At 45.6% G+C, this 27,205-nt stretch overlaps 1 protein-coding gene across 1 annotated transcript in view; it reads right to left on the bottom strand.

Moving 5' to 3' along the window:
* Nucleotides 1-26,864, bottom strand: part of MNAT1 (MNAT1 component of CDK activating kinase) — a 141,706-nt gene extending 114,842 nt beyond the window's left edge. The window contains exon 1 of the mRNA XM_081194089.1: nt 26,666-26,864. Within this exon, the coding sequence (XP_081050215.1) occupies nt 26,666-26,754 (89 nt within the window). The 5' untranslated portion in view covers nt 26,755-26,864. The remainder of the gene's footprint in view (nt 1-26,665) is intronic.
* Between the last annotated feature and the right edge of the window lie 341 nt (nt 26,865-27,205).

The raw sequence follows: 27,205 nt of genomic DNA, 5'->3' as shown, positions 1-27,205 counted from the left end.
TCCCAGCAGGGAATAGGAACCCTGGAGCTGAGAAAAGTATCTATCCCCCATGGTCCAGAACATCCCTCTTGCTAAACGGATGCGGCAACATTTCCGAGCGGGCGCCTGAGGGCCACATACAGCACCTTCAGAGGCCCTCCCTCCAGCTATACGCCATATGTCACCCACCCCTGACGTAATTCACTCCATTACTGGCAGCGGCACCCACTCCCCTGCCATATGCCACCCTTGCCTAAAGGGAAACCTTTTGACTCCCGTCAATCATCATTAGCAATCTCAAGCTCTCACATGCCTTCTTTTAAACGTCTGTGATTTCAAAGACTCTTTTCATAAATCTTTCAGATCCCCATTAAGGAAACCCGCTTCCTTAATTTTCTGGCTTTTATCTAGAGCCGAGCTACTTTCAACCTTTATAAACCACACGCAGCAGAGCGGACAGGGGGTGGGGTGGGGTGGGGTGGGGAGAGAAAGGTGCAAGGATTTACACTGTTACGTCAAGCTTCTAAAATAGGAGAACAGGGCTTGGCGTAAGAATGTGTCTCGATGCCTTCCCCTCATGTTCTTGCAAAAGGGCAGGCAAGACTTGAAAAGAGCACTGGGTGAAGTTACACAGGAATATTTCCGGCTTCTCTATGCTTATTTTCTTTTAGAAGTACTTTGGTTCTACGGAATATGAAAAATAAAAACGGGTACCGGCATATCATACACAGGAGTTCTGAACTCAGAAGTCCAATCGACACCGAGGGAATGATCCAATGTTATTATTTTAAAGAAAGATCTCTGTTTGGCCAATTTGAAATCCACCAAATGTCATTCACAACAAGGGCACCCTATAAATATCTGGGTGCATGGAAACCAAAACTGCAATTACTGCCAGCAGACAGCTCGGAAAAGGCACACAGCCCTTTACGAAACCCATGTCAATGTTTGCATGTGCAGTTCCAAAAAGGTTTCGAAAAAGGCGGCAGATGAAATCTTTGGCAAGTGCAGCAGAAATGACTGCACCATCCCGGGTGCTTCACTCCTTAGCCCTGATCCATTTCCTTGCCACCCACAAGTCCCATTTCATCTTTCTTTCTCTCTCAAAAAGTTTCAGAAGTGGAATCCAAAATAAGTCTTGGTTCCCTGTAGGTCAGGCAGCCACTTTGTTTTTCTGGTGGGGTGCCAACAATATTTGTAGCTCAGGAATTCGAAGAAACAAAAGGAAATCAGTGCAGTTTTGAAATCAGTGGTTAAAAATCAATGCAGTTCTTAAAGGTTCAGTCTACTGTCTTGATTCAAAATGGTATCTAAGCAGAAACACCTGCTACTTAATCTTAGGAACAGGATCTTAGGATATATCCAAATTCATAGCAAACAAACAGCTTTCCAAAATATATAGCAGATTTGTATGTATGTAAACTGCCTGGGAGGTCCTTGCCCTGAAAGGTGGCACTGAATTCTTAAAACTACATAGATAACCTCTGTTTTTCATTGCTGGTTTGTTTTTAAGTGCGAGTCTCTCGCATATTTATTTACGTATTTCCTTTCTGTTTATGAATCGTTTCCTATGAAACAACTCAAAGCGATTTAACAATAAAAACATCGGTGTTGAAATACACACAGAGGACTATGTCATATATTTAACTACTGCTCCAAATCCAACACAGATTCAGACTGGGATAAAAAAAAAAATCTCCACTTTAAAGGACTGGTTGAAAAAAGGAAAGTCTCCAACAGGCGCCAAAAGGACAGAAGAAATTGTGGCAACAGGAGAGAGTTCCAGAGGGTACGTGCCACTACACTAAAGTCCTGATTCCAACATCATACAGAACAGACATCCCGGTGTGATGTTATCTCACAGTGGTCGGCTGGGTATATAAGGGGTGAGATGATATTTTAGGTATCCCAGCCCCAACATAGCAGGACCCAGATTCCTGACCCCCAAAATCCCTGCTCAGCACAGTGCAGGTGCAGCTGCAGAAGCATCAAATGGACTCTACCGCTGCTTCTGCATCAGGTTCCCCACGGCATTGCCCTTCTCCCTCTTAGTGCCTGGCAGTGCCCTGCGGCATTGGGAAACTAGATCAGCAACACAGCTCTACCTGCGTCATCACACCACCAGCGGCTACTGTGTTTAGGTCTCTTTACACCATGCTTCAGGCACCAGGCCCATTGGCAGACCAACTCTGCGCTACAAAGATGTCTGCAAACGTGACATGAAGGCTGACAACATCAACCCCGCCGTGTGGGGAATCCCTTGCAGACGACCGCAGTGCCTGGAGACAGACGGTCAGGTCGTGCATCCACAGCAGTGAGCAGAGGAGGAATGACCACTAGGAGGAGCGCAGAGAGGAGAACTGCCGTGGCGCATCTACAGCGGCACAACTGGACGCCTTCATTTGCCCCAGCTGCAACAAAACATGTCTCTCCTGTATTGGTCTCTATGGCTGCAGCAACCTTCCAACAGTTTGGCTTCACCTCCAAAGGCACACTCCTCCATGGCCTCCCATGACAGACTGATGCCAACAACAACACCAGGACTGATACCTTGAAGCGAACTGGACGCCAGTGTTTAACACAGGGGTAAGAAAGCCGGTGGCGCTGTGGGTTAAACCACAGAGCCTAGGACTTGCCGATCAGAAGGTCGGCGGTTTGAATCCCCATGACGGGGTGAGCGCCCATTGTTCGGTCCCTGCTCCTGCCAACCTAACAGTTCGAAAGCACGTCAAAGTGCAAGTAGATAAATAGGTACCGCTCCAGCGGGAAGGTAAACGGCATTTCCATGCGCTGCTCTGGTTCGCCAGAAGCGGCTTAGTCATGCTGGCCACATGACCCGGAAGCTGTACGCCGGCTCCCTCGGCCAATAAAGCGAGATGAGTGCCGCAACCCCAGAGTCAGCCACTACTGGACCTAATGGTCAGGGGTCCCTTTACCTTTACCTTTAAGAAAGCCAGGGTACAAAACTAAAAAAAACTGGCTGTTGAAAGGGTTCCCCCATCCCATCCCACCTCACAGACACATGTCGGCTTTCTGGGGATCTTCATGGCATAGCTTCTCTGAGCCACTCTCCCTCGGCTGCTGTCTCTTAGTTCTCCCAGGGGCTCCTTACTTGTCTTTCAAAAGAAATCTACTCTGCAAAAGACATCCGAAAGTTGCTTGGGAAAATATATTGCTTCATATCTCGTTTCTGTAAATTCAGCTACTATAACGTTCTTATTGATTGCCCTTTTTTATTTAGGCCTGATGTACTGGTCTAAGGAGACATTGACATTCAATCAAGTTGGTTATGTACAGTCTCCAAGGGCTTATGCAAGCGCTCATCACCAAAAGCAGGAAGCAAGCGGAGACACGTCAGCGACTCCCGGCGGCCGTTTGAATTAGAGAAGTCCATAGCTCTCAGCTGCCTCAAGCTTCAGATGTTATCCCCCCTTGCAGAGGAAATATATGGGCCTGTACTTTGGATGTTGTGCCAGAAGCTGGGAACCTGAAGCGCAAGCCCTGTACTCGAGGAAAGCGTCCAATTTGGCCATTTCCCCAGGAAGTGGGAATATTCCTGCAGGTGTCCCTGGACTCTGATAATGCCTGAATGGAGGATAGAGAGATCTGCAAGAGTCTAGCCTACTGTACAAAGGTAATGTTTTCATTTGTTGCTCCACCCACTTCTGCCTCTGGCCCCGCCCATCACAGGCATATGCCCCCACCAGAATGATGCCCAGGAAAGGATGTGATTCTTAAAGCTGAAAAAGGTTCCACACCCCTTGTACTACAGTAACCATTCCAACGTTTCATTCTGCTCTGGAGCTATAAAATAAAATGCATTAATCCATCAATTGTTTAGAGCAGTGGTTCCCAATGGTGGTCCACGGACCCCAGGGGGTTTGCATAACCTACCCAGGAGGTCCGTGGCACCATTCACATAACAAAAACTACCATAGGGATATCGGATTTTTCAGACGTTGGGGGTCCATGGCTTGGCTTTTGATTTAGAGTACTTGTACCCCTCAGCCAAAAAGGTTCTCAGAGTGGCGGCTTCTTCTTCTTCTTCTTCTTCTTCTTCTTCTTCTTGTTTAGTCGTTTAGTCATGTTCGACTCTTCGTGACCCCATGGACCAGAGCACGCCAGGCACTTCTGTCTTCCACTGCCTCCCGCAGTTTGGTCAGACTCATGTTTGTAGCTTCAAGAACACTGTCCAACCATCTTATCCTCTGTTGTCCCTTTCTTCTTGTGCCCTCAATCTTTCCCAACATCAGGGTCTTTTCCAGGGAGTCTTCTCTTCTCATGAGGTGGCCAAAGTATTGGAGCCTCAGCTTCAGGATCTGTCCTTCCAGTGAGCACTCAGGGCTGATTTCCTTAAGAATGGAGAGGTATGATCTTCTTGCAGTCCATGGGACTCTCAAGAGTCTCCTCCAGCACCATAATTCAAAAGCATCAATTCTTTGGCGATCAGCCTTCTTTATGGTCCAGCTTTCAATTCCATACATCACTACTGGGAAAATCATAGCTTTAATTATATGCAGTCAAAACAAGAAAGTCCCTACCCGCAGGTGTACAATCTAAAAAGCATGACACACAAGAGGAAAGCGACAGGGAAGAGGAAAATAAAAACTGGGGAACCAAGTTCTGAAGAGTTAGAATCATAGAATCATAGAGTTGGAAGAGACCACAAGGGCCATCGAGTCCAACCCCCTGCCAAGCAGGAAACACCATCAGAGCACTCCTGACATATGGTTGTCAAGCCTCTGTTCCCACAATGATCGGCTGGCCCAGCTCAGGGGCAAAAGGTTCCTGACAGAGCTGGCCTCTCCCGCCAGAGCCAAGAGAGTGAACTCTACTTCTTAGCTCTCCCACTGAGGAGGAAATAGAAGCTTAGTTCTCCCAGACGGTATGGGGAAATGGTTTATCATGCACTCAGAAAACCCCAACCCTTCCTCCGCTCTCCACACTCTGGAGTGTTTGCAAACATGACGAATGCCAGGGTGCGTTTCAGCATGCCATCCACATCTCCCCCCCCCCCCCGAAAAAAAGAAACTGCTAGAGAATCAGCACCTGCCCCCTGGCACAAAAGGCTGACTCACCTGCGCAGCATTCATTACCAGGGACACAAAGACACAATGGGCTTCTCAAAGGCGGAACGGCTCTTTCCCCCCACAGCTGCACACACAAAAGTCACTTCCAGGGAAGAGACATTCTCAAAGCATGAAGAAGAGCATCAGATGATAATTTCAGGGTTGAGGTCAGTTCATATGGGGACAGGCGGTCCTGAGCCAATTAATAATAATAATAATAATAATAATAAATTTTATTTATATCCCGCCCTCCCCAGCCGAAGCTGGGCTCAGGGCGGCTAACAACAATCAAAATAGTCCAACATTCTAAAACATTCATTATAAAATTAATTAAATCAAATTAAAATCAAATTAATGGCAACCAAATTAAAATCAAATTAATGGCAACCATCAAGCAAAATTTTGTGCAGATTGCCAGAGGAGGGGGTCAGGCTGCGCCCTGACAAAAGGCCTGGTGGAACAGCTCTGTCTTGCAGGCCCTGCGGAAGGATGTCAGGTCCTGCAGGGCCGTAGTCTCTTGTGACAGAGCGTTCCACCAGATTGGAGCCACGGCTGAGAAAGCCCTGGCTCTAGCTGAGGCCAACCTAACCTCTCTGTGGCCTGGGATCTTTAGGGTGTTTTTATTTGCAGACCGTAAATTTCTCTGTGGGACATACCAGGAGAGGCGGTCCCGTAGGTACGAGGGTCCTAGGCCGTATAGGGCTTTAAAGGTTAAAACCAGCACCTTAAACCTGATCCTGTACTCCACCGGGAGCCAGTGCAGCTGGTATAATACCGGGTGGATATGATCTCGCAGCGAAGACCCCATAAGGAGTCTCGCCGCGGCATTCTGCACCCGCTGGAGTTTCTGGGTCAGTCTCAAGGGCAGCCCCACGTAGAGCGAGTTACAATAATCCAGTCTGGAGGTGACCGTCGTGTGGATCACAGTGGCTAGGTCAGGGCGAGAGAGATAAGGAGCCAACTTTATGGGTCAACACCAGCACTTTGAATTGGGCCTGGAAACTAATTGACAGCCAGTGCTGTCAGGCCACAACTGCTGTTATATGCTTAAACCGCCTCGCCCAGTGAGCAACCTGGCCACTGATTTCTGCACCAGCTGAAGTTTCTGGTGCAGCTTCAGTTGTAGCCCCATGTATAACACGTTGCAGCAATCTAATCTAAATATAAACATCTTTGTATACAATTTTGCTTAACATGTTAATTTTATCTTGTGTTGTTATCTTAGTTATTAAAAATCTTATAACACAAAATATATACATTTTTGCAAAGCAACGTTCCCTAACATAACGCATGCATAGATGCTATTTTCACTAATATATGCATTTGTGTGTGCACATTGCCCTAATATACACATTTTAATATACACATTTTAACACACCGCTTGGCTGAAGTGTGACCTTTGAAGGCTGACTGTGTTTTGGGTCACGTATTGTTTCAGAAAGTGTGAATTAGGTAGATTCACCTTTAAATGTGAACTTCATTGAACCCTGCTCCCCTCTAATACCTACATCCATGCCATATATTTAAAGCACACAGCTTCTCCCAAAGAATCCTGGGAACTGTCACTTACCCTGCAACAAGCTGCAATTCCCAGCACCCTTAACAAACTACAGTTCCCAGGATCCTTTGGAAGAGCGATGTGCTTTAAAGGTACAGTGCAGAGGTGACCTTAAGAGGGGTTCCATTATGAGCAGAGCTGCAATTCCATTAACGACAGCGGGCAACTACAGGGGAAGACTGGTAGCAGTGGGCAAGAATGTGCTCGGTTCACACGGGGCGATGGCTGATGCCAAAGAGGCCTGGGCAGCATTCCACATGCCATTATTATTATTATTATTATTATTATTATTATTATTATTATTATTATTATTATTAATTTATACCTCGCCCTCCCCAGCCAAGACTGGGCTCAGGGCGGCTAACACCAGGTACAAAAACAATTGATTAAAATACAACAAGATTAAAATACATTAAAATGCAGCCTCATTTCAGTAGAAACTCAAATCAAAAACTTTTGGGGGATGAAAACGTCAAATCTTCACCAAGGCCAACTATCCAGACTGGTCCTACGTGGGCCAGAAAAAAGCCCGAAATAGGAGTTCCATCTCAGAAGGAGAAAAGAAAAAGGAAAGAGGGGGAGGGGATCAAGTTGATTCCAAGCCAAAGGAAAGGGCGGAACGACTCTGTCTTACAGGCCCTGCGGAAAGAAATCAGATCCCGCAGGGCCCTGGTCTCATGAGGCAGAGCGTTCCACCAGGCCGGGGCCAGTGTTGAAAAGGCCCTGGGCTCTGGTTGAGTGTGCATGACCTACAACACGCCCCCTAATCCCAGACGTTAAAAAGCAGGGAGTTGGAGGGGGGGGGACATAATAGTATGCTAACTGGAGGACACCATGAACGGACTCCCTCAGAAGGTGGCGGGGTCTCCTTTCTCGGAAGTTTTTGAGCAGAGGTTGGGTGGCCATCTGTCATGGATGCTATAGCTAAGATTCCTGCACTGCAGGGGGTTGGACTAGATGACCCCCAGGGATCCCTTCCTACTCTGCGATTCTATGACAGTTGATCTGTTTTAAATTTGCAACACAGATTGGCCCTAATCTCCAGAGCCCCAAGACCACACTTTGAGATCTGCTGTAGTAGACACACACTTCAATACATCTTTTTACATGCATTTATAATAAAATATGACTTGCAAGCTTGCATTTCTCCTTAATGCCTCATTCATCTTTTTTTATACTGACACGAAAGAGGGTGGGCTGAATGTGGGGGGGGGGGGAGAGAGAACCAGGCAAGTAGAAACATATGTATGATTTCTGCTAAGAAAAGAACGAACCTCCCATTTCGAGATTGCACTTGAGATACCAGCACAAGGCTACACTAGCAGAGAATGTGCCTGGTTGTTAAGTTTTATGCTTCTGCATTCAATGACATCGCCTTATATGGGCCTCTCCTTCTTCGAATCCCTCTCCAAAATACAAATCAAACCGTGAATGGATATATGCCAGTTATAATTATGAGAAACCGTAAGGAGGCTATGAACTAAACAATGCAGTCAGTGGAACGAAAAGGGCTGCGTTCTATTTTATTGTTTAGAAAAGCGGGGAGAAACCTAGCCATAGTTAATACTCAAGCATGCATTTGGATACTCTGTTGGTAAATAAAGACAGCTACTGAGACCCGGAAGCTGTACGCTGGCTCCCTCGGCCACTAAAGCGAGATGAGCACGGCAACCCCAGAGTCGTCTGCGACTGGACCTAACAGTCCCTTTAACTTTTACTGTAAATATATATGTATATAGGGACACGGGTGGCGCTGTGGGTTAAACCACAGAGCCTAGGACTTGCCAATCGGAAGGTCGGCGGTTTGAATCCTCGCGACGGGGTGAGCTCCTGTTGCTCGGTCCCTGCTCCTGGCAACCTAGCAGTTTGAAAGCACATCAAAGTGCAAGTAGATAAATAGGTACCGCTCCGGCAGGAAGGTAAATGGCGTTTCCATGTGCTGCTCTGGTTCGCCAGAAGCGGCTTAGTCATGCTGGCGACATGACCCAGAAGCTCCCTTGGCCAGTAAAGCGAGATGAGCGCCGCAACCCCAGTCGGCCACGACTGGACCTAACAGTCAGGGGTCCCTTTACCTTTACCTACCGTATTTTTTGTACCATAACACTCACTTTTTTCCTCCTAGAAAGTAAGGGGAAATGTCTGTGCGTGTTATGGAGGAAATGCCTACGGGTGGCATGCCTACAGATTTTCCTCCTCTAAAATCTACGTGTGTGTTATGGTCGGGTGCGTGTTATAGATCGAAAAATATGGTATATATGTATATATAAATAAAATGAAGTCTCTAGGTTTCATTTTCAACTGAGAATGAACAGTGCAAGAGCCAAGGTGGCAAGCACCAAAGGGTGGCCGGAGAGTTCCAAGTTCAAATCCACCCCCTGCTTAGAACAAAGCTCACCTTTCGAAGGAGAAAGACAGAATCAATAAGCTCCGCAGCAGCCAGCGGACAAACACATTTTGTGCTTGCTGGTAATGTTCTGCAGCATCAACCTCTGTTATGAAAAGCCAGCTCCTGTTGAGGCTGACCCTTAGCCTCTTCAAATGAAACTGCATCACTTGTTCTTAACTAATAATAAAGAAAACCAAATATTTATTCCTTAATGTTTATTTCGTTTGTTTTTCATTGTATTGTTTCACTGCTTTGTTGCTCGCCACTCCTGGGCTCCTTAGGGAGGAACAGCCGGGTGGATATTGAACAAATCAAATAAACAACCATCCCCGTCCACTGGCTATGCTGGCTGCGGTAGACTACAACTCCCACCATCCCTCACCACGCACACTGCTGCTGTGAACTGTGGTCCAAAAGGTCTGGAGAATAGTGAAGGCTGTACCTAGTGGCAGAGCAAATTACCACATGCTAAATCAAGCAAAAGGGACGCGGGTGGCGCTGTGGGTAAAACCTCAGTGCCTAGGACTTGCTGATCAAAAGGTCGGCGGTTCGAATCCCCACGGCGGGGTGAGCTCCTGTCGTTCGGTCCCAGCTCCTGCCCACCTAGCAGTTCGAAAGCACCCCTAAGTGCAAGTAGATAAATAGGGACTGCTTTATAGCGGGAAGGTAAACGGCGTTTCCGTGTGCTGCGCTGGTGCTGGCTCACCAGAGCAGCTTCGTCACGCTGGCCACGTGACCCAGAAGTGTCTTCGGACAGCGCCGGCTCACTGCCTCTTGAGCGAGATGAGCATGCAACCCTAGAGTCGGTCACGACTGGCCCGTACGGACAGGGGTACCTTTACCTTTTTTACCTTTAAATCAAGCAAACACTGCTCTGATGAAACACAGCAGGACTCTGGGGATTTATCACAAGTAGCTGCCCAAGCCAGGACAGTGGTGTGTGAGTTTTAATACATGGTGCCAGATGAAAGTAGTACAGAATATTGGGAGGGGGCAGGACTCCTTGTTGGCCAAATATTATTTGGTGGCCAAATAAGTTGTATGCCTCAAAAGGCGAACCAATTTAATTTAGCCTCTGAATTGCTCTAAGAAATAACGTTGCAGACAATGGGACATGCCTTTCGTAAACACAGTAGCCATGGTCACTGGCAAGTCGTTCCTTTCACCCAAAAGTAGAAATTGCAGGCTCATGAAATATAAATAAATCACTGCAAAACTGCAGAGGCAATGCACCACATCGATAGAAGCATCATTAAATTTTCAGTAATAACTACTTCCGTATTTGGCTTTTTCTTTTCTTTTTTCTTTTCTTTCTTTTCTTAAAGTGAAGCAACGGCATGTTTGGGGTTTATTACATTATTCCTCAAATTCAGCATTTTCTCACTTTCCACGCCTCACTCCACAAAATGTCTTTAAGATAATAATAATAATAATAAATAATAATAATAAATAATAATAATAATATAAAAATAATAAAAATAAAAATCAAATAATGTTTTGCACAACGAAAACTGGACCACACTGCTTTGTGGAAGCATGCTTTCATATGGTACGTCAACTATGCTAGAGAGGAGCCCATAACCTCAGTAATGCAAGCACTTTTTCCACCCTCAAAAGACAATAAGAAGAGTCCTGTTGGATCAGGCCAATGGTCCATCTAGCTGCCCATCCTGTTCTCACAGTGGCCAGTCAGATACCCTGAGTGGAAGCCCAGAAGCTGGATTTGGTCACAAGAGCCCTCTGGCCTCCTATAGTTTACAGCAGCTAACGTTCAGAAGCCTAGCTGCCTCCAACTGTGGAGGCAGAGTACAACATCATGGCTAGTAGCCATGGATAGCCTCTCCATGAATCCTCTTTCAAAGCCATCTTTGTTGGTAGCCACCACTGTCTCCTGTGGGAATGAGTTCCATAGTTCAGCTTTGCGCTGTGCAAAAGAAGTCCTTGAATCTTCTAACACTCGGCTTCATTGGGTGTCCACGAGTCCTGGTGTTATGAGAGAAAGAAACTTTTCTCTATCCACCGCCTTGCATAATTTCATAAACTTCTATCACACCAACTCTTACTTGCCTTTTCTCTGTAGCAAATAGTCCCAAACGATGGGAGTCCCTCCAACATCTTGACAGGGGCTTTTCTATGGGGTTGCCTAGAGAGACTGAGCCCCGGGTCTTTTGCACAGGTCCCCATATCACCTTCTCATCCCGCACACTCTTTGCTAACATGGCAGGTTGACATGCAGCAAAGCCCAGTGCCAATGATAATAATAATAATAAAATTTTGTTTATATCCCACCCTCCCCAGGCCAACAACAATAAAAGGAACACAGCATTCTAAAATCAATTCATTCTAAAATCAATTTGAATCAAATTAATGGTAACCATTGGGCTAGAGTTCTGTGAGGATTACCAAAGGAGGGGGGTCACACTGTGCCCTGGCCAAAGGTCTGGTGGAACAGCTCTGTCTTGCAGGCCCTGCGGAAAGATGTCAAGTCCCGCAGGGCCCTAGTCTCTTGTGACAGAGTGTTCCACCAGATCGGGGCCACAGCCAAAAAGACCTGGCTCCGGTTGAGGCCAGCCTAACTTCCCTGTGGCCCGGGACCTCCAAGATGTTTTTGTTTGAAGACTGTAAGGTCCTCCATGGGACATACCAGGAGAGGCGGTCCCGTAGGTATCAGGGTCCTAGGCCATATAGGGCTTTAAAGGTTAAGACCAGCACCTTGAACCTGATCCTGTACTTCACCGGGAGCCAGTGCATCAATGAGACCCCAAATTCCAGATATCCGACCAAACATCAGGAAGAACTTTCTGACACAGATCTCACCCCTTCTCACCCCTTGCCTTTTCCTGTAAGACCTATTACTGTCGTTAAGAGTCGTCAATAGGCTCATCTCAGCTATCTGCCAATCTCCCATTCCCACCACCCTTCTGAGTAATACCCCTCCCCACCTTCTCACTATATAGAAGGATCTGGCAACTTCTGTTTCAGTGTATCTGAAGAAGTGTGCATGCACACGAAAGCTTATACCAAGAACTAACTTAGTTGGTCTTTAAGGTGCTACAGGAAGGAAGGATTTTTTTTTTTTAAACTTTCTGACAGTAAGAGCTGTTCAGCAGTGCAACAGACTCCCATGTGAGATGGTGGACTCTCCTTCCTTGGAGATGTTTAAGCAGAGGTTGGGTGGCCATCGGTCTTGCATGCTTTTGCTGAGATTCCTGTGTTTGGACTAGATGACCCCCGGGATCCCTTCCAACTCTAAGATTCTCTGACTATGCTTTCCAGGGAAATGTCCCAGCTTCAACCAGGTTGAGCTGAGGACTATCTGAAACCCTGGAGAGATGCCACCAGCCAGTGACAACAAGGTAGAGAGACCAATGGTCTGACTCCCTAGATGGCAGCATCTTAGGTTTCCAAGATAAACATTGGCATGAACAGATTTCCAGAGCTTGTTCTTTTACTGTTAAGTTGAAAGACACAGCATAGATCCAGGAGCCTGAGAAACTTAAGCCTAAAACTCTTATAATGGTCATAACTACAGCAAGGAACAGTACTATTTTCATAGTACATAAAACTTACACACACAGGCATACATATATACACAGTGTACATAAAAACCACACACACATATGTACCTCACAGGCGCAAGGAGATTTACAGCTATTTAATAAAAGTCATATTAATCACCGTTCCTCCAAGGCACACAGTTTAAGTAATGGGCATGGATGGCTTGAAGAAACAAACGAAGGCAAACGAAGAATAATAAAGCGGTAATTTCTGCTCACTATCACTTTCATGTCCCAACTACATAATAATTCAAGCATGCAATCGAAAAAGTTCAATCCTGCAAACCATTCTTCAGATATTACTCATCTCCCACAATAAAGAACATCAGAGTGATTATATGGCTAGGTAACAACAAAAGAGACCCTCCTGGATGTTTCATTCATTAATCACCTCAATAATAGATGTGTAATAGGCACTGGAGACACTTATAAAGGAGCAAGCGAAGTCTGCCCCAAAACAGCTACACCAGCACAACACACACACACACACACACACACAGATGTTCATGAGGCATGAGCACTAACCACAGATCTACCAATGAGAGCAAAGGTTTTTTGGGGGAGGGGGGAATTAAAGGCATATATTGGAATCTGGATCCCATTTTGGGGTTATTTTGATGACGGTTACTTTAAGCAGTTTTAAGTGATGCCTCCCCTCCTCAATCAAAATAATATTTGTCTGTGTGTGCTTATTATTTTTAAATTGTTTAGCGTAAATTTGTTTTTATTCACTTATTTTGAATTTTAAAAGCACCGATAATCAGTTCAAAGCATCTGTAATAAGAACAGGCCTATCTTGCACATCCGTACGTCTATGTGTTTATTTTAAAAGCTTGCCTCTTTGGGGTTGGGAGAGGAAACGGGAGGTCACTGGCAATGATTATGCTGACATTAACCAGTAGGGATGATTATCTTTGAAATGTTTGCTAATGTTCCTTTAAACTTCCAGTGAAATTGTTGTAAGACTAAGAAAGCGTCACCATGACACAATCACAAGGATGGCCCTTTCAGTCCTTCAATACGTCAAGTACTGTTTTTGGGGGACAGGAGGCGGGCAGGTGTGGAGGATTCCCTGGTCCTGAATGGGGTAACTGTGCCCCTGAAGGACCAGGTGCGCAGCCTGGGAGTCATTTTGGACTCACAGCTGTCCATGGAGGCACAGGTCAATTCTGTGTCCAGGGCAGCTGTTTACCAGCTCCATCTGGTACGTAGGCTGAGACCCTATCTGCCTGCGGACTGTCTCGCCAGAGTGGTGCATGCTCTGGTTATCTTCCGCTTGGACTACTGCAATGCACTCTACGTGGGGCTACCTTTGAAGGTGACCCGGAAACTACAACTAATCCAGAATGCGGCAGCTAGACTGGTGACTGGGAGCGGCCGCCGAGACCATATAACACCGGTCTTGAAAGACCTGCATTGGCTCCCAGTACGTTTCCGAGCACAATTCAAAGTGTTGGTGCTGACCTTTAAAGCCCTAAACGGCCTCGGTCCAGTATACCTGAAGGAGCGTCTCCACCCCCATCAGTCTGCCCGGACGCTGAGGTCCAGCGCCGAGGGCCTTCTGGCGGTTCCCTCATTGCGAGAAGCAAAGCTACAGGGAACCAGGCAGAGGGTCTTCTCGGTAGTGGCGCCCGCCCTGTGGAACGCCCTTCCAGCAGATGTCAAAGCGATAAACAACTACCTGACATTCAGAAGACATCTTAAGGCAGCCCTGTTCAGGGAAGTTTTTAACGTGTGATATTTTATTGTATTTTTGGTTTTTATGGAAGCCGCCCAGAGTGGCTGGGGAGGCCCAGCCAGATGGGCGGGGTATAAATAATAAATAATAAATTATTATTATTATTATTATTATTATTATTATTATTATTATTATTATTATTATCAAAGGTCTCACACAAGGAGATGCGCGCAGGTATAAAATCCTACTGTTTGCAGTATGCCTCTAAATCAGGCTTCCTCAACCTCGGCCCTCCAGATGTTTTGAGACTACAATTCCCATCATCCCTGACCACTGGTCCTGCGAGCTAGGGATCATGGGAGTTGTAGGCCAAAAACTCTCTAACAACAGCCAAACCACACAGATGCACTGTAAAACAAATAAAGGTAAAGGTAAAAGAGCCCTAGACAGTTAAGTACACTCAAGGGAGACTATGGGGTTGGGGCACTCATCTTAGTTTTCAGGCCAAGGGAGCCGGTGTTTGTCTGCAGAAAGCGTTCCTGGTCATGTGGCCAGCATGACTAAACAGCTTCTGGTGCAACGGAAACAGCAAGACGGAAGCCAGAGCGCACGGAAACGTCGTTTACCTTCCCACCACAGTGGTACCTATTTATCTACTTGCACTGGTATGCTTTCAAACTGCTTGGTTGGCAGAAGCTGGGATAGAGCAACGTGAAACAAATAGGACACAGGCAAGAGAAAAGCAGGCAACACTCCCACTACAAAAACAGGTTACACCCATTTGTGTCAAGAGACAATGGAGTGCACTTCCGCGGGTGAAGTCAAACCGCTGAGGAATCACAGCATCTGCTGTAGCTGCAGAGACCGGAAACTCGTAACCACTGCCTCCCGTGTTGTTTTTGCTGCATTTAGCAGCACTGACATGACTTCTCTGGAGCACAAGCCTGGACAGTGTGTCTAGAGGTCCTGGGCTGCCCAGATGACAAGAAACACACACCCCGGCCTTGCTGAGGTGGTCCATAGGAAAGCAGAACAAGATGTCTGACACCAGCTTGGCTGCAGGAGTTCCCAGAAGGAGGCATACAAGGCACCATCCAACCATCTTAGGGACTGTGCTCCGGATCTGTGAAGCCTTATCTTCTTCCAAAAATATCCCACAAGGCAATGGAGGCTTAGGATCAGTGTTTTCCTTCTTCTAGATGGGCTAACTTTCCAGGTTGACGAGCCCCACCTGCCCCTCATTTCCCGCTACAACAGGTCCGCTCAATCTGCCAAAGCCTGTCTTCGTGGTTATGCACACACATATATACCCAAATCAACTTAAAGAAACTAGGAGGGGAGCCTTGGCAGGTGCCCAAGAATATAAAAATTATGATTCTGGTACGAATGATCAAGAGACATTGACGTATAGTGGTACCTCGGGTTACAGACTCCGCTAACCCAGAAATAGTGCTTCAGATTAAGAACTTTGCTTCAGGATGAGAACAGAAAGCGTGCAGCGGCAGTGCAGCAACAGCAAGAGGCCCCATTAGCTAAAGTGGTGCTTCAGGTTAAGAACAGTTTCAGGTTAAGAACAGACCTCCAAAATGAATTAAATACTTAACCCGAGATACCACTGTATTATGGCCCAAGTTTTTGCTTATTAATGGTCAATTCGATACCTCCTAATGAGCTGAGGCATCTGAGAACCCAGCACCCCTGTGCTACATTCAAAGAGATGCTTCCCACGTTACAGGAAAGAGAAGTTCCCGTCTGTCTGCCTTATGTCTCTATGCAGTGCATATAAGAAGAACCAAGTATATCTATATTTGCATCCAAAGATACAACTGGCACATGCTTTCAGCCACAAATCTTCGTCTCAGATATTACAGTGCTCTCTTTTTGGAGAAATGAGTAGGGCAAATGGGAACTTTCATTGTAATAGGTGGTATTTGATGCTAGCCCTACTCAGAGTAGACCCACTGACTGTAATGGACATTGCTAACTTAGAATGTTCTCGAAGCTACCAGCATGAGTTTGACCAAACTGTGGGAGGCAGTGGAAGACAGGAGTGCCTGGCAGTATCCCTGCCAAGAAAACCCCATGGACAAAGACATGAAGACAGAAGTGCCTGGCGTGCTCTGGTCCATGGGGTCACGAAGAGTCGGACACGACTAAACTACTAAACAACAACAACAACTTAGAATCATTAGTTTCAGTGGGTCTGGGCTCTGAGTAGGACTTCACTGAATAAAACCCAATGTGACTTTGAACTATATATAACCCATCATTCCACATGCAACAAACAGATTATGATCCATGCATTTATTAATGCATTTATTCTTCTAAGTTTTTCCAAAATTTAGAAGCCTATCTGAATTCCCTATCATTCTTCTCAAGCCAGGAATTTTTACAGACTGACCTTCCAAGCCGCACTATGTCAGGTAGGGAAATGTTCAACCTCTTTTCAGAGCTGAGTTTTCATGTATGCGCCAGGCTGCCTGAAACAGGACTTTTAAAAAATTAAATTAAAAAAACCCTATAACATACACCAACCTGCTTTAAGTAATCACCATTGTTTATCCAACTCCAACTTTCACAGACAGCATCTCCCAAGAGTGACCACAAAGGATGATTAGGATGTTGCTACTTCTACAGTCATAGAAGTCATTGCTTCATCAAACACACCATGAGAGCTAGAAAATTGCTGCCATGTTTTGAGAGAGAACTCGAATGCAAATACTCTTCACTCCTGCACAAATTGCACAGACCTCAAGAGGAATAATCAAGGGAGTCGAATTAAGCATGCCCTTGGATGCCTCCAAGGTAGTTGCCTGAAATTAAAGCTGCAATTTAGACCTCTCAACCTCCAATGGTTTACTATACTGAGTACTTTCCTTCAAGTCAACAGGAACGGTGAAATCAGGTCTGGACTAGCTGACAATAAAAAAAGTGTTTCAGATCAAGTAATCGCAAGCAACAGCACTATTGGCTTTGGCCCTTTTCTCAGTGCCAAAGACTTCTGCATTTAAGGTAATTGTTGTAGTTCAAAGTCCCCTTCTTCTTCTTTTGAACTGTAGCCACAGAGAGCCACAGAAGATGTCAAAGCAATCAGATCTTCTATTTTTAAAACTGTACATCTTGGAGATTGCAACTTTCTCTCTCTCTCTCTCTCTGGATCACATTTGCAGCTGATACAGCCTTCCTGAAACAATACTGCTGCATCTGCTTTTGCTGACGGAGTGTTTGACCTTCAAGGAATATGGTACAGAAGTGCCCCCCCCCCAAAAAAAAGCTGATAGCAAAAGCATGCTTTTTCTTCTTCCTCCCGCATTAGAAAAAGCACAGGCCCACTTATTCTCAGAAAGTGTTGCTTTTAAGCATGAAAGAGAAAAAGCTACCAACCTGCCTGCCCCTGTACAGATCACATCTGGGGAAATTCTATTCATGGCAATACACCCTACAAAATACCACAGGGCAGTGATGGCTGTTTTGCAGAATGCCCTTTCATGTTCCATACGCGAAGCAGCAGCCATTAGTCGCTTCAGACTTATCTTTTTGTGTGTTTTTTTAAATGATATTTATTAAAATTTTACAGACAATAAAAAGTTACAAAATTAAAAATGGAAATAAAAAAGAATAACAATAATAAAAGAAAAAGAAATACAAAAATACAAAAACAAAGTACATAAAAAGTAAGAAAAAAAGTTAAAAAGAAATCAATATTTTCATGTCTTATATTTCATTTACTTGTTTCCTGACCTCCTCACACACCCCTTTTTTGTATTCCAGTTCACATGGTTAATTCAGCAAATCCTTACCCTCTATCATTTATCTTTACTTAATATCTTAACCTATTATAACTATATATTTCCAACCATTGTCAATCCGTATTTACATATTCTTGTTAATCTTTTTACCAAAACCGCTTATTTTCAATCCAACATCCCTTTAACATTCATTAATTTTACAGTATTTCTGCAAGTAGTCTTTAAATTTCTTCCAATCTTCTTCCACCACCTCTTCTCCCTGATCTCGGATTCTGCCAGTCATTTCTGCCAGTTCCATGTAGACTTATCTTTTTGCCCAGGCGTTCCCCAATCCATAAGACTGGATCTTGCTTTATGCCTCTGATTTTTTTGTTTAAATTCACTTTTATATCCTTCACTGTGTTTTCATATTGCTGGTTTTAGGCTGTGTTATGTTTTTTTTTTTATCATCATCAAACCTTTTATTGGCATCACATACAAACATCCCAAACAAATCAATACAGAATTACCACTTCCCCAGTGGCACAAAACATTTGCTAAAAGAAAGGAGGCAGAGCAGTCTATCGTAACAGTTTTTTTTAATGATATATTGTTCTGGTTTTTTTAAGATGGTACACTGCTTAAAAGAATCCTGAAATATTAAGCAATATATAAATGCTTTTAAAGAAAGAAAGAAAAGAACTGGGCTTATAGCAGTGGCAGGAAACCTCAGGCACAAGGGTGAAATGCAGCCCTCCAGCTCTCTCTATTCACACCTGTAAGGATATCAGGGGGTTGTTGTTGTTTAGTCGTTTAGTCGTGTCCGACTCTTCGTGACCCCATGGACCAGAGAACGCCAGGCACTTCTGTCTTCATGTCTTTGTCCATGGGGTTTTCTTGGCAGGGATACTGGAGTGGCTTGCCGGTTCCTGCTCCAGGTGGATCACGTTTGGTCAAAATTCTCCACTATGACCTGTTCATCTTGGGTGCCCTGCTCATCATAGTTCACAGCTTCTCTGAGTTATTCAAGCCCCTTCACCACAGCAAGGCAGTGAGCCATGAAGGGGGTTACTCGAGAGCAATCAGGCAAATGCCTCCCTGGTCGGCTGTAAAGCCTCGTTATTGGTGCCAAAAACCCTTCACCATGCAGAGCGCCACTATTCCGTGGCTGGCTCATTCACTGGCAGAATCTGTGAGTGGGCGGTCCCTAAACCTTCCCCAGCAGAGTGGTTTCTTGACGCCCAGTCTGCGCTTCCCCTCTCTGTGCGGAAGCCTACTGCGCAGGGAGGGCGTGGGTAACGGAAGACCTCTCTCCTCCCCGCTTTGCTCAGGCAAGGTGTCCTGGCACCGCCTCGCCTCCTCCGAGCCCTGAAGCTCCTCTCCACTGGAGGCGTGGTTACTCTCCTCCGCTGAGGAGGTGCTGCTTCCCACGATCTTTGGGGGCTCTCTGTAATCCATCCGGCTTTTCCCCTCTTGCCCCTGAGCCGATGGCAGTTCCCTGACAACAACCTTGTGCATTTTTGCCTTGCTGGCCTTGAACTCAAGCATGCCTGGATGCAGCAAAGCAGGTGTGAGAGTGTGGATAGATCAGACTTTTTGCCCATCTTCAAGCACTATCTACTCCGGCCTTGGTGCCCTCCGGCTGTTCTAGACTAAACTCCTATAATCCACAACCCGCATGGCCAATGGTCAAGGATGACTGGGGTTGTAGTCTAAAACACCAAATATGCAGACTGAATTCTCCTCCAGCCCCATAGTAGGGTCTATTTGGTGCACTTACGTCTTCTGGAATGGTTAAATACTCTACCCGAAGAGGGCTGAAAATAGTGGGAGAGTGCTGCAAGGCTCGGGTAACAGGCTGGTGCGAACTTCAGTTTGGTGTAAAAAGAAAATGTTGAAAGAATGATTTGAGAATGCAGTCTACAGCCTCATCCAATACCACATAGATTAAGCAGCCTTGTATGCTGCTGGAGCATCTTGGAGGAAGGACAAGATAAAAAAAGTAATTTTAAAATTATGTAGGTAGTCTTTTTTTAAAAAAAGTGTTCCACAATTAGGCAAGATCAGACAAGCCACACAGATTAATTTGATCTGCAGATTTTATGCAATTAGCAGAGTTCAGCGACTCTTGGATCAGAATTTAGTGTAGGATTTTGATTTTATCATATAAAATAAAGAATTATTCCTGACAAGCTTTACGGATGTGGTGGACTGGCCTTCTTCTTCCTCTTTGATATGGGAGGGAAAAAGGAACAGGTCCAATTTTTAACTGGTTGGTTTTTTTAAATATTTCTCTATATATTTTACCCCATGTAAGAGATCTGGCCCCTGACTTGTAGAGACCATGTGGCACATTTTACAACCAACCATAAACCTCATTTCCACAGTCCTGTTCAACACAACAGTCTTCACATTAATTGGATGTATTTTCCCCCCTTTGTGCAGTATTTCCTTTCCATTTTCTTTCTTTTAAGTGCCTGCAAAACAACTCATAAAGCTAAACTTTCCCAGCTAAGGTTCATTACAAGCAATGAAACTTAAGGAGGAAGTATTAAGAGATAAGCTTGTGGTCTTCCATAAAGCCAGCCTGGCAAGCACACATTCAGATGGGCAAGCAGACGTTGTCATGCTCATACACAGTTTTTCCCCTCTTGGTTAAACACAAAGGACAAGAACCAACCAAAGTTTAAGGGCATTCAAGACCTACTGATTTAAACCAGAGAGACTCAAGCAAAAGCTCAGCTCTCCCACTGAGTTTTAATTTCTACTCCATCAGCTTTCCCCAGTCTACTTGCCTTGCAGGCAGCATGGACTACAACTCCCATCAGTCTCAGCAAACACAACACTGGCTGGGGCAGATGGGAGCTGTAGTCCAAAACATCTGGAGGGCAGCAGGTTGGCAAAGGATGGGCCTGATAAGCTGAGTCCTAAAATTAAAGTGAAAGTGATGTACACAGAAAACTGGACCAAAAAAAGCCAGTAAAAATGTACCATAAACCCGAACACTACCTTAAAATGCATGCTGGAAAAATAAAGTTTATTCATGCACCTGAAGTTCAGCAAAGAAGGTGCCTGTCTAGGAGGGCGTTCCACGGGATTGGGCCCACTACAGTGGACGCTCGGGTTGCGAAAATGATCCGTGCGGGAGGCATGTTCGCAACCTGCAGCGTTCACAACTCGCAGCGCCGCGTCTGCGCACGCGCAGGTTGCAATTCAGCGCTTCTGCGCATGCGCAAAGCATGATTTAGAACTTCTGCGCATGAGCGAGCGCCGAAACCCAGAAGTAATCCATTCTGGTACTTCCAGGTTCGGCGCGGTGCGCAACCCAAAAATACGCAAACTGAAGCGTCTGTAACCCGAGGTATGACTGTACAATGACTGCATATTCTTGCTGACCTTGTACTGAGCCACAAATACGTAAACCCTGCCTGAGCTTGAAGCTGGGGAGGAAGGCACAGAAGGCCTATCCCCACAGCTGCACTGGTCCTTGGAAGAGTCCCATGATGTCACAACCAGGACCTCAGCCCTACGCATTGCGCATGTTTTTAATGTGAGGGAGCATCCAGTTATGAAGGTCCCCACGTAGCCCACAAATTTTTAGTTGTGGCCCGGCTTGTGCTCAACACTCCCTGTGCCTCGCTTGTAATGTGTTATTTTTGTTAATTTTCTGTTCTAGGGCCTTGCTTGTCAAGCTCACCAGACGGAAGTTACCGGTACCTGGGTCTTTTCCCCCTTTTTGAAGAGGGGGACAACTTTTGCCCATCTCTAGTCTGTTCTCCAAGAATTCTCAAAGATAATAAACAAAGGCAATGAAATTACATCCACAAGTTCCTTTAGCACCCTTGGATGCAGCTCACCAGGCCCTGGAGATTTAAATTCATTTAAAGTGGCTAGGTCCTCCCTTACTACCTCTTTTCCTATCTTCGGTTGCAGCTCCCTCCTTACATCATTAATTTTGTTATCACCAGATATCAAGCACAAAAGTAGTCCTGTTTCTATGAGCAAAGATGCTCACATATTACCGGTGCCAAGAGAGAACCATTTATACTGCCAATAGGGTTTAAGCACTGTTCCTACTAGTGTTGAGATATAGTGTATTGCTAGAAGCCCTACTCTATAAAAAGACATAAAATTCCACACAATACTATACTTCAGGGCAATCATTGAAAGCAATCCCGTGCAGTATGCACTGTATTTTCAGACTTTGAAGGCATTCAATAGTAGTCAGGAGATACAAATTGCTTACAAACAAATTGGCTTTTTAAAAAATATAAATGTCTTTGGGAAGGACAATCTGGGCCTAATGAGAGACTTTCAAAACAATTGTGTCTGGTGTTCGTTTGTTTCATTACTAGAATAGGACAATTCCAAAGGACAATGTAAGACAAGTAGCGTTGACTTTGATTTAACCTGTTATAAATTGCTTTCATTTGATATTTGCTGATTGATTTTAAACCCGATTCAAGTAAAAAGATCAATCACATTAAATTGAAAAAGGGAAAAAAGAGGTCCAAACTGAAAAGAGAGAGCTGGCCACCATTCATCTAAAGACACACCTCATATCTTTATAAGAGTTGGGCAACACATTTAGTCAGGGAATCTCTAGAAGAAAGACCATGAATAATCTGATTTTGCTCATGATAGATGAAGTGCTACTGGCTTGAAACTCATCATCTGAAGAAGTGAGCATGCACACAAAAGCTTATACCCAGAACAAACTTTAGTTGGTCTCTAAGGTACTACTGGACAATTTTTTGATTTTTTAATTTATTTCGACTTCTTGATCAAGACAGAATCCCACCTGGAGAATCCAAGTACAATTTAACAGCACACATCAAGTGAGACTCCTTCAGAATATTTTTTATTCAAGGAATTCCCTGGAATACTGTTGCCCAGAATGTTATTACTACAACTGCCATATGGGCTTTCAGTGATGGTGCTGTAATAAATAAGAATTGTTGGAATATCAAGCAACAACTAAATCTTACTTTACTAATACATCCTCTTCTAATCTATCAAGGAGACATTAGCCTGGTTAACACATAATAACTTTAAGCTATTGTTTGTTTAGCCTAACTTTGGTTTGTCTCTATTGTTTCAGGCAGGAACCTTTCCAAGAAGACACCAGGAACTGAACCTGCGACCTTCTGCACATCAGACGAACATACCTCCACATGTGGTGGGAGTGTCCCAAAATCCAACTATTCTGGACAACAGCCATACGAGAAATATGTAAAATAACCAAGCAAGTATTAGAAATCACCCCAGAATTGGCCCTACTAAACATCTTCCAAGACAACAATGCCCACTTACTCCACAAAGAACTCTACTACTCTCCCTACTCTCCCTACTGACCCACCTACTCTCAACAGCCAGAAACATCATAACCAGACACTGGAGAGACCTGTCAGGAATAAGCATGGACCAATGGTACCAAATAGTATGGGAAACAGCCTTACTAGAAAAATTAATCAATAAACTGAAACTGACATGGGGACAAATAGAAGATGCCTTCATCCCTTTTATCACATACACAGTCCAACAAGACAGTGACAAAAATCCACCAACAGCATACAAATCAATATGGCTAACCTGATCCCAAACACCCACCCACCCCACTCACACATGAAAACAAAGACCACCACAGCCAACCACAAATGAACAGCCACACCCTGGGCCAACCCCAACCTCTCTCACCACCAAAGGAACACAAGTGAACAGCAGAGAACCTGCACATGCAACACTGACACAAAACCCCACATATATTAAGTAAAATAGAAACATCACCACCCGACCCCACCCATCTGCACCATCCGCCCTCTCTGCACTTCTCTCTATTGCTATTGCTATTGCTATTAGTAGTAGTAATATTTGTGAAATTTCTATAACGCCTTCCATCCAGGATCACAGGACAGTTTACAATATAAAAGCACAAAAATGCATAACATAGTAACAAACAAAAACAATAAACCCCCTCACGTAGTTTAAAAGGCCATAGATTGTTTAGTTAGACAAAGGCCTGGGAGAAGAGGATGTTTTTTTGCACCTAAAGATATGCAACAAAGGCTCCAGGCAAGCCTCCCTGGGGAAAGCATACCACAAGCAGGGAGCCACCACAGAAAAGGCCCTTTCTCATGTTGCCACCTTCCACAGAGAAGGCACACAAAGGAGGGCCTCCGATAATGACTTCAGGGTCTGGGTCAGTTCAGTCCTTGAGGTATTACAGTCCTGAGCGATTTAAGGCTTTATATATCAAAACCAGCACTTTGAATTGGGCCTGGAAACTACCGTAACCGGCAGCCAGTGCAATCTAGCCAGGACTGGCATTCTATGCTCAAACCACTCTGCCCGGGGAAGCAACCTCATTGCTGAATTCTGCACCAGCTGAAGTTTCCAAATCCACTTCACATGCAGTCCCACAAGTCACGGAGGTAAATAACTACAGCTTTTAGAAGACAGCTGTTTGACAGTGGAATTTGCTGCCAAGGAGTGTGGTGGAGTCTCCTTCTTTGGAGGTCTTTAAGCAGAGGCTTGACAACCATATGTCAGGAGTGCTCTGATGGTGTTTCCTGCTTGGCAGGGGGTTGGACTCGATGGCCCTTGTGGTCTCTTCCAACTCTATGATTCTATGATTCTATGATCTGTCTAGGGAAGTTTCTCATGTCTGACACTTTATTATTATATTCTGTAACCCACCCAGTGTGGCTGGGGCAACCCAGTCAGGTGGACAGGGTACAAATAACAAAACTGTTATCATTGTTATCCTAATTGTGCTTTTATATTTGCTGCTAGCTGCCCGGAGTGGCTGGGGCAACCCGGTCTGGTGGGCGTGGTACAAATAACAAAATCATTATTATTATTATTCTAATGATTTGCAGTAGTCTAGTCTACAGGTCTTTACCAGACCAGACGCAGTTATTAATAGTAGCATTTTAGTACCTGAGCCGGAGGAGAGACAACTATTAATTTTAGTACCTGCCTGTTGCAATTGTACGATTCCCCTTGGCTCTTTGCAAGGGGGTTTGGTGAGATGGCCTTTTGCGGTCCCTTCCATTCTATGCCTATGTTAAGAACGGACCTCCGGAATGAATTATGTACTTAACCTGAGGTAAAGGTAAATGAGACCCCTGACCATTAGGTCCAGTCATGGCCGACTCTGGGGTTGCGGCGCTCATCTCGCTTTATTGGCCGAGGGAGCCAGCGTACAGCTCCCGGGTCATGTGGCCAGCATAATCCGAGGTACCACTGTATATATCTATATATACAGTGGCTGTGGCTGGATGGTTACGTGGGAGCCGGTTGAAGTTAAATCCTTCGAAGACAGAGGTCCTCTGGCTGGGACGGGACGATATGGGATTGAGGGGGCAACTCCCATCTCTTGCGGGGGTGCAATTAGTGCCAGCACCGTCCGTTAAGAGTTTGGGTGTAATCTTCGATACCTCCCTCTCCATGGAGGCGCAGATTGCAGCTATAACAAAGGCGGCATTTTTTCATCTCCGCCAAGCTAAGCAGTTGGCTCCTTACCTCTCTCGCCCTGACCTAGCCACTGTGATCCATGCGACGGTCACCTCCAGACTGGATTATTGTAACTCGCTCTACGTGGGGCTGCCCTTGAGACTGACCCAGAAACTCCAGCGGGTGCAGAATGCCGCAGCGAGACTCCTTACGGGGTCTTCGCTGCGGGATCACATTCATCCGGTGCTATACCAGCTGCACTGGCTCCCGGTGGAGTATAGGATCAGGTTTAAGGTGCTGGTTTTAACCTTCAAAGCCCTACACGGCCTAGGACCCTCGTATCTACGGGACCGCCTCTCCTGGTATGCCCCACAGAGGAACTTACGGTCCTCAAATAAAAACATCTTGAAGGTCCCAGGCCACAGAGAGGTTAGGCTGGCCTCAACTAGAGCCAGGGCTTTTTCGGCTGCGGCTCCAACCTGGTGGAATGCTCTGTCACAAGAGACTAGGGCCCTGCGGGACTTGACATCTTTCCGCAGGGCCTGCAAGACAGAGCTGTTCCACCAGGCCTTTGGTTAGGGCACAGCCTGACTCCCTCCTTTGGCAATCTTTACAATACTTTAGTTTATGGTTGCCATCAATTTTGATTTTAATTAATTCTTATGATGTTTTTATAATGTTGCACTATTTTAGTGTTGTTAGCCGCCCTGAGCCCGGCTTCGGCTGGGGAGGGCGGGATATAAATAAAATTTATTATTATTATTTATTATTATATCTATCTATCTATATCTACATAAACAACAACACCTGCTTGTTGCGCTTGTACAATTCCCCTTGCTTTTTTGCAAGGGGGTTTGGTGAGATGGCCTTTTGCGGTCCCTTCCATTCTATGCCTATATCTATCTATCTATCTATCTATCTATCTATCTATCTCTATCTCTCTCTATATAAACAACAACACCCCAGAATATGTTATATATATGTGTGTGTGTGTGTGTGTGTGTGTGTGCGCGCGCGCACACACACACACATATATATATATATATACACACACACATATATATATTATAGAATTTATATAAAGTGGGATCTCTCTGTGTGTGTGTGTGTGTGTGTGTGTGTGTGTGTATACACACACAAATACATACACACACACACACACGTCGTACACAGCCCGTTTTATGCAGCAGCTAACAGACAAGGATTACTGCCGTCCCGAGCAACCCCCCCCCCCGCCCAGGCCAGCAGCACTTACAGCGTGTGGCCGCAGACGTTGACCATGAGCTTGAGGGAGGGGTTCCTGTACTTGGTGGTCTTGCAGCGGGGGCAGCCCTGGTCGTCCATGGCGGCTGGGCCTCCGCTCCCTTCCTCCTCGCCCTCCTCCTGGCGCTGCAGCTACTCCTCGCCGCGGCTCAGCATCGCCTGGCAACTCCGGCCAGCGGCGTCCCTCCGCAAACAACGTCCGGGCGGCTCCGAAGCCTCGGGAACGACAGTTCCGCCTCGCAGAGGGCGAGGAGCGGGGGAAGGAAAGCCGCGCCGCACAGAGAGCCCGACGGCTGACTTCTTTGAATTGTAGGCTTGGAGGTTGTGATGGGCAGTTGTCTTTCCACAGGGGCCCAGGTTGATGCCACAATCCAGTACCGCCTGAGCTGTGCGAGTGCGGCTTTCTCCTGATTGAACTACAGAGTGTTTGAGGAGTGGGACCTTCGCAGGGAAACCAAAATGCTTCTTTACCAAGCTATTGTCCTACCAGGCTTACTGTATGCTTGTGAAATATGGGCAACTTATAAACGCC

This window comes from Podarcis bocagei, assembly GCF_964188305.1.
Source record: "Podarcis bocagei genome assembly, chromosome: 1".
In the NCBI taxonomy this organism is placed as follows: Eukaryota; Metazoa; Chordata; class Lepidosauria; order Squamata; family Lacertidae; genus Podarcis; species Podarcis bocagei.
The sequence above is the reverse complement of the archived record's forward strand: the minus strand, read 5'-3'. Positions and strand labels throughout refer to the sequence as shown.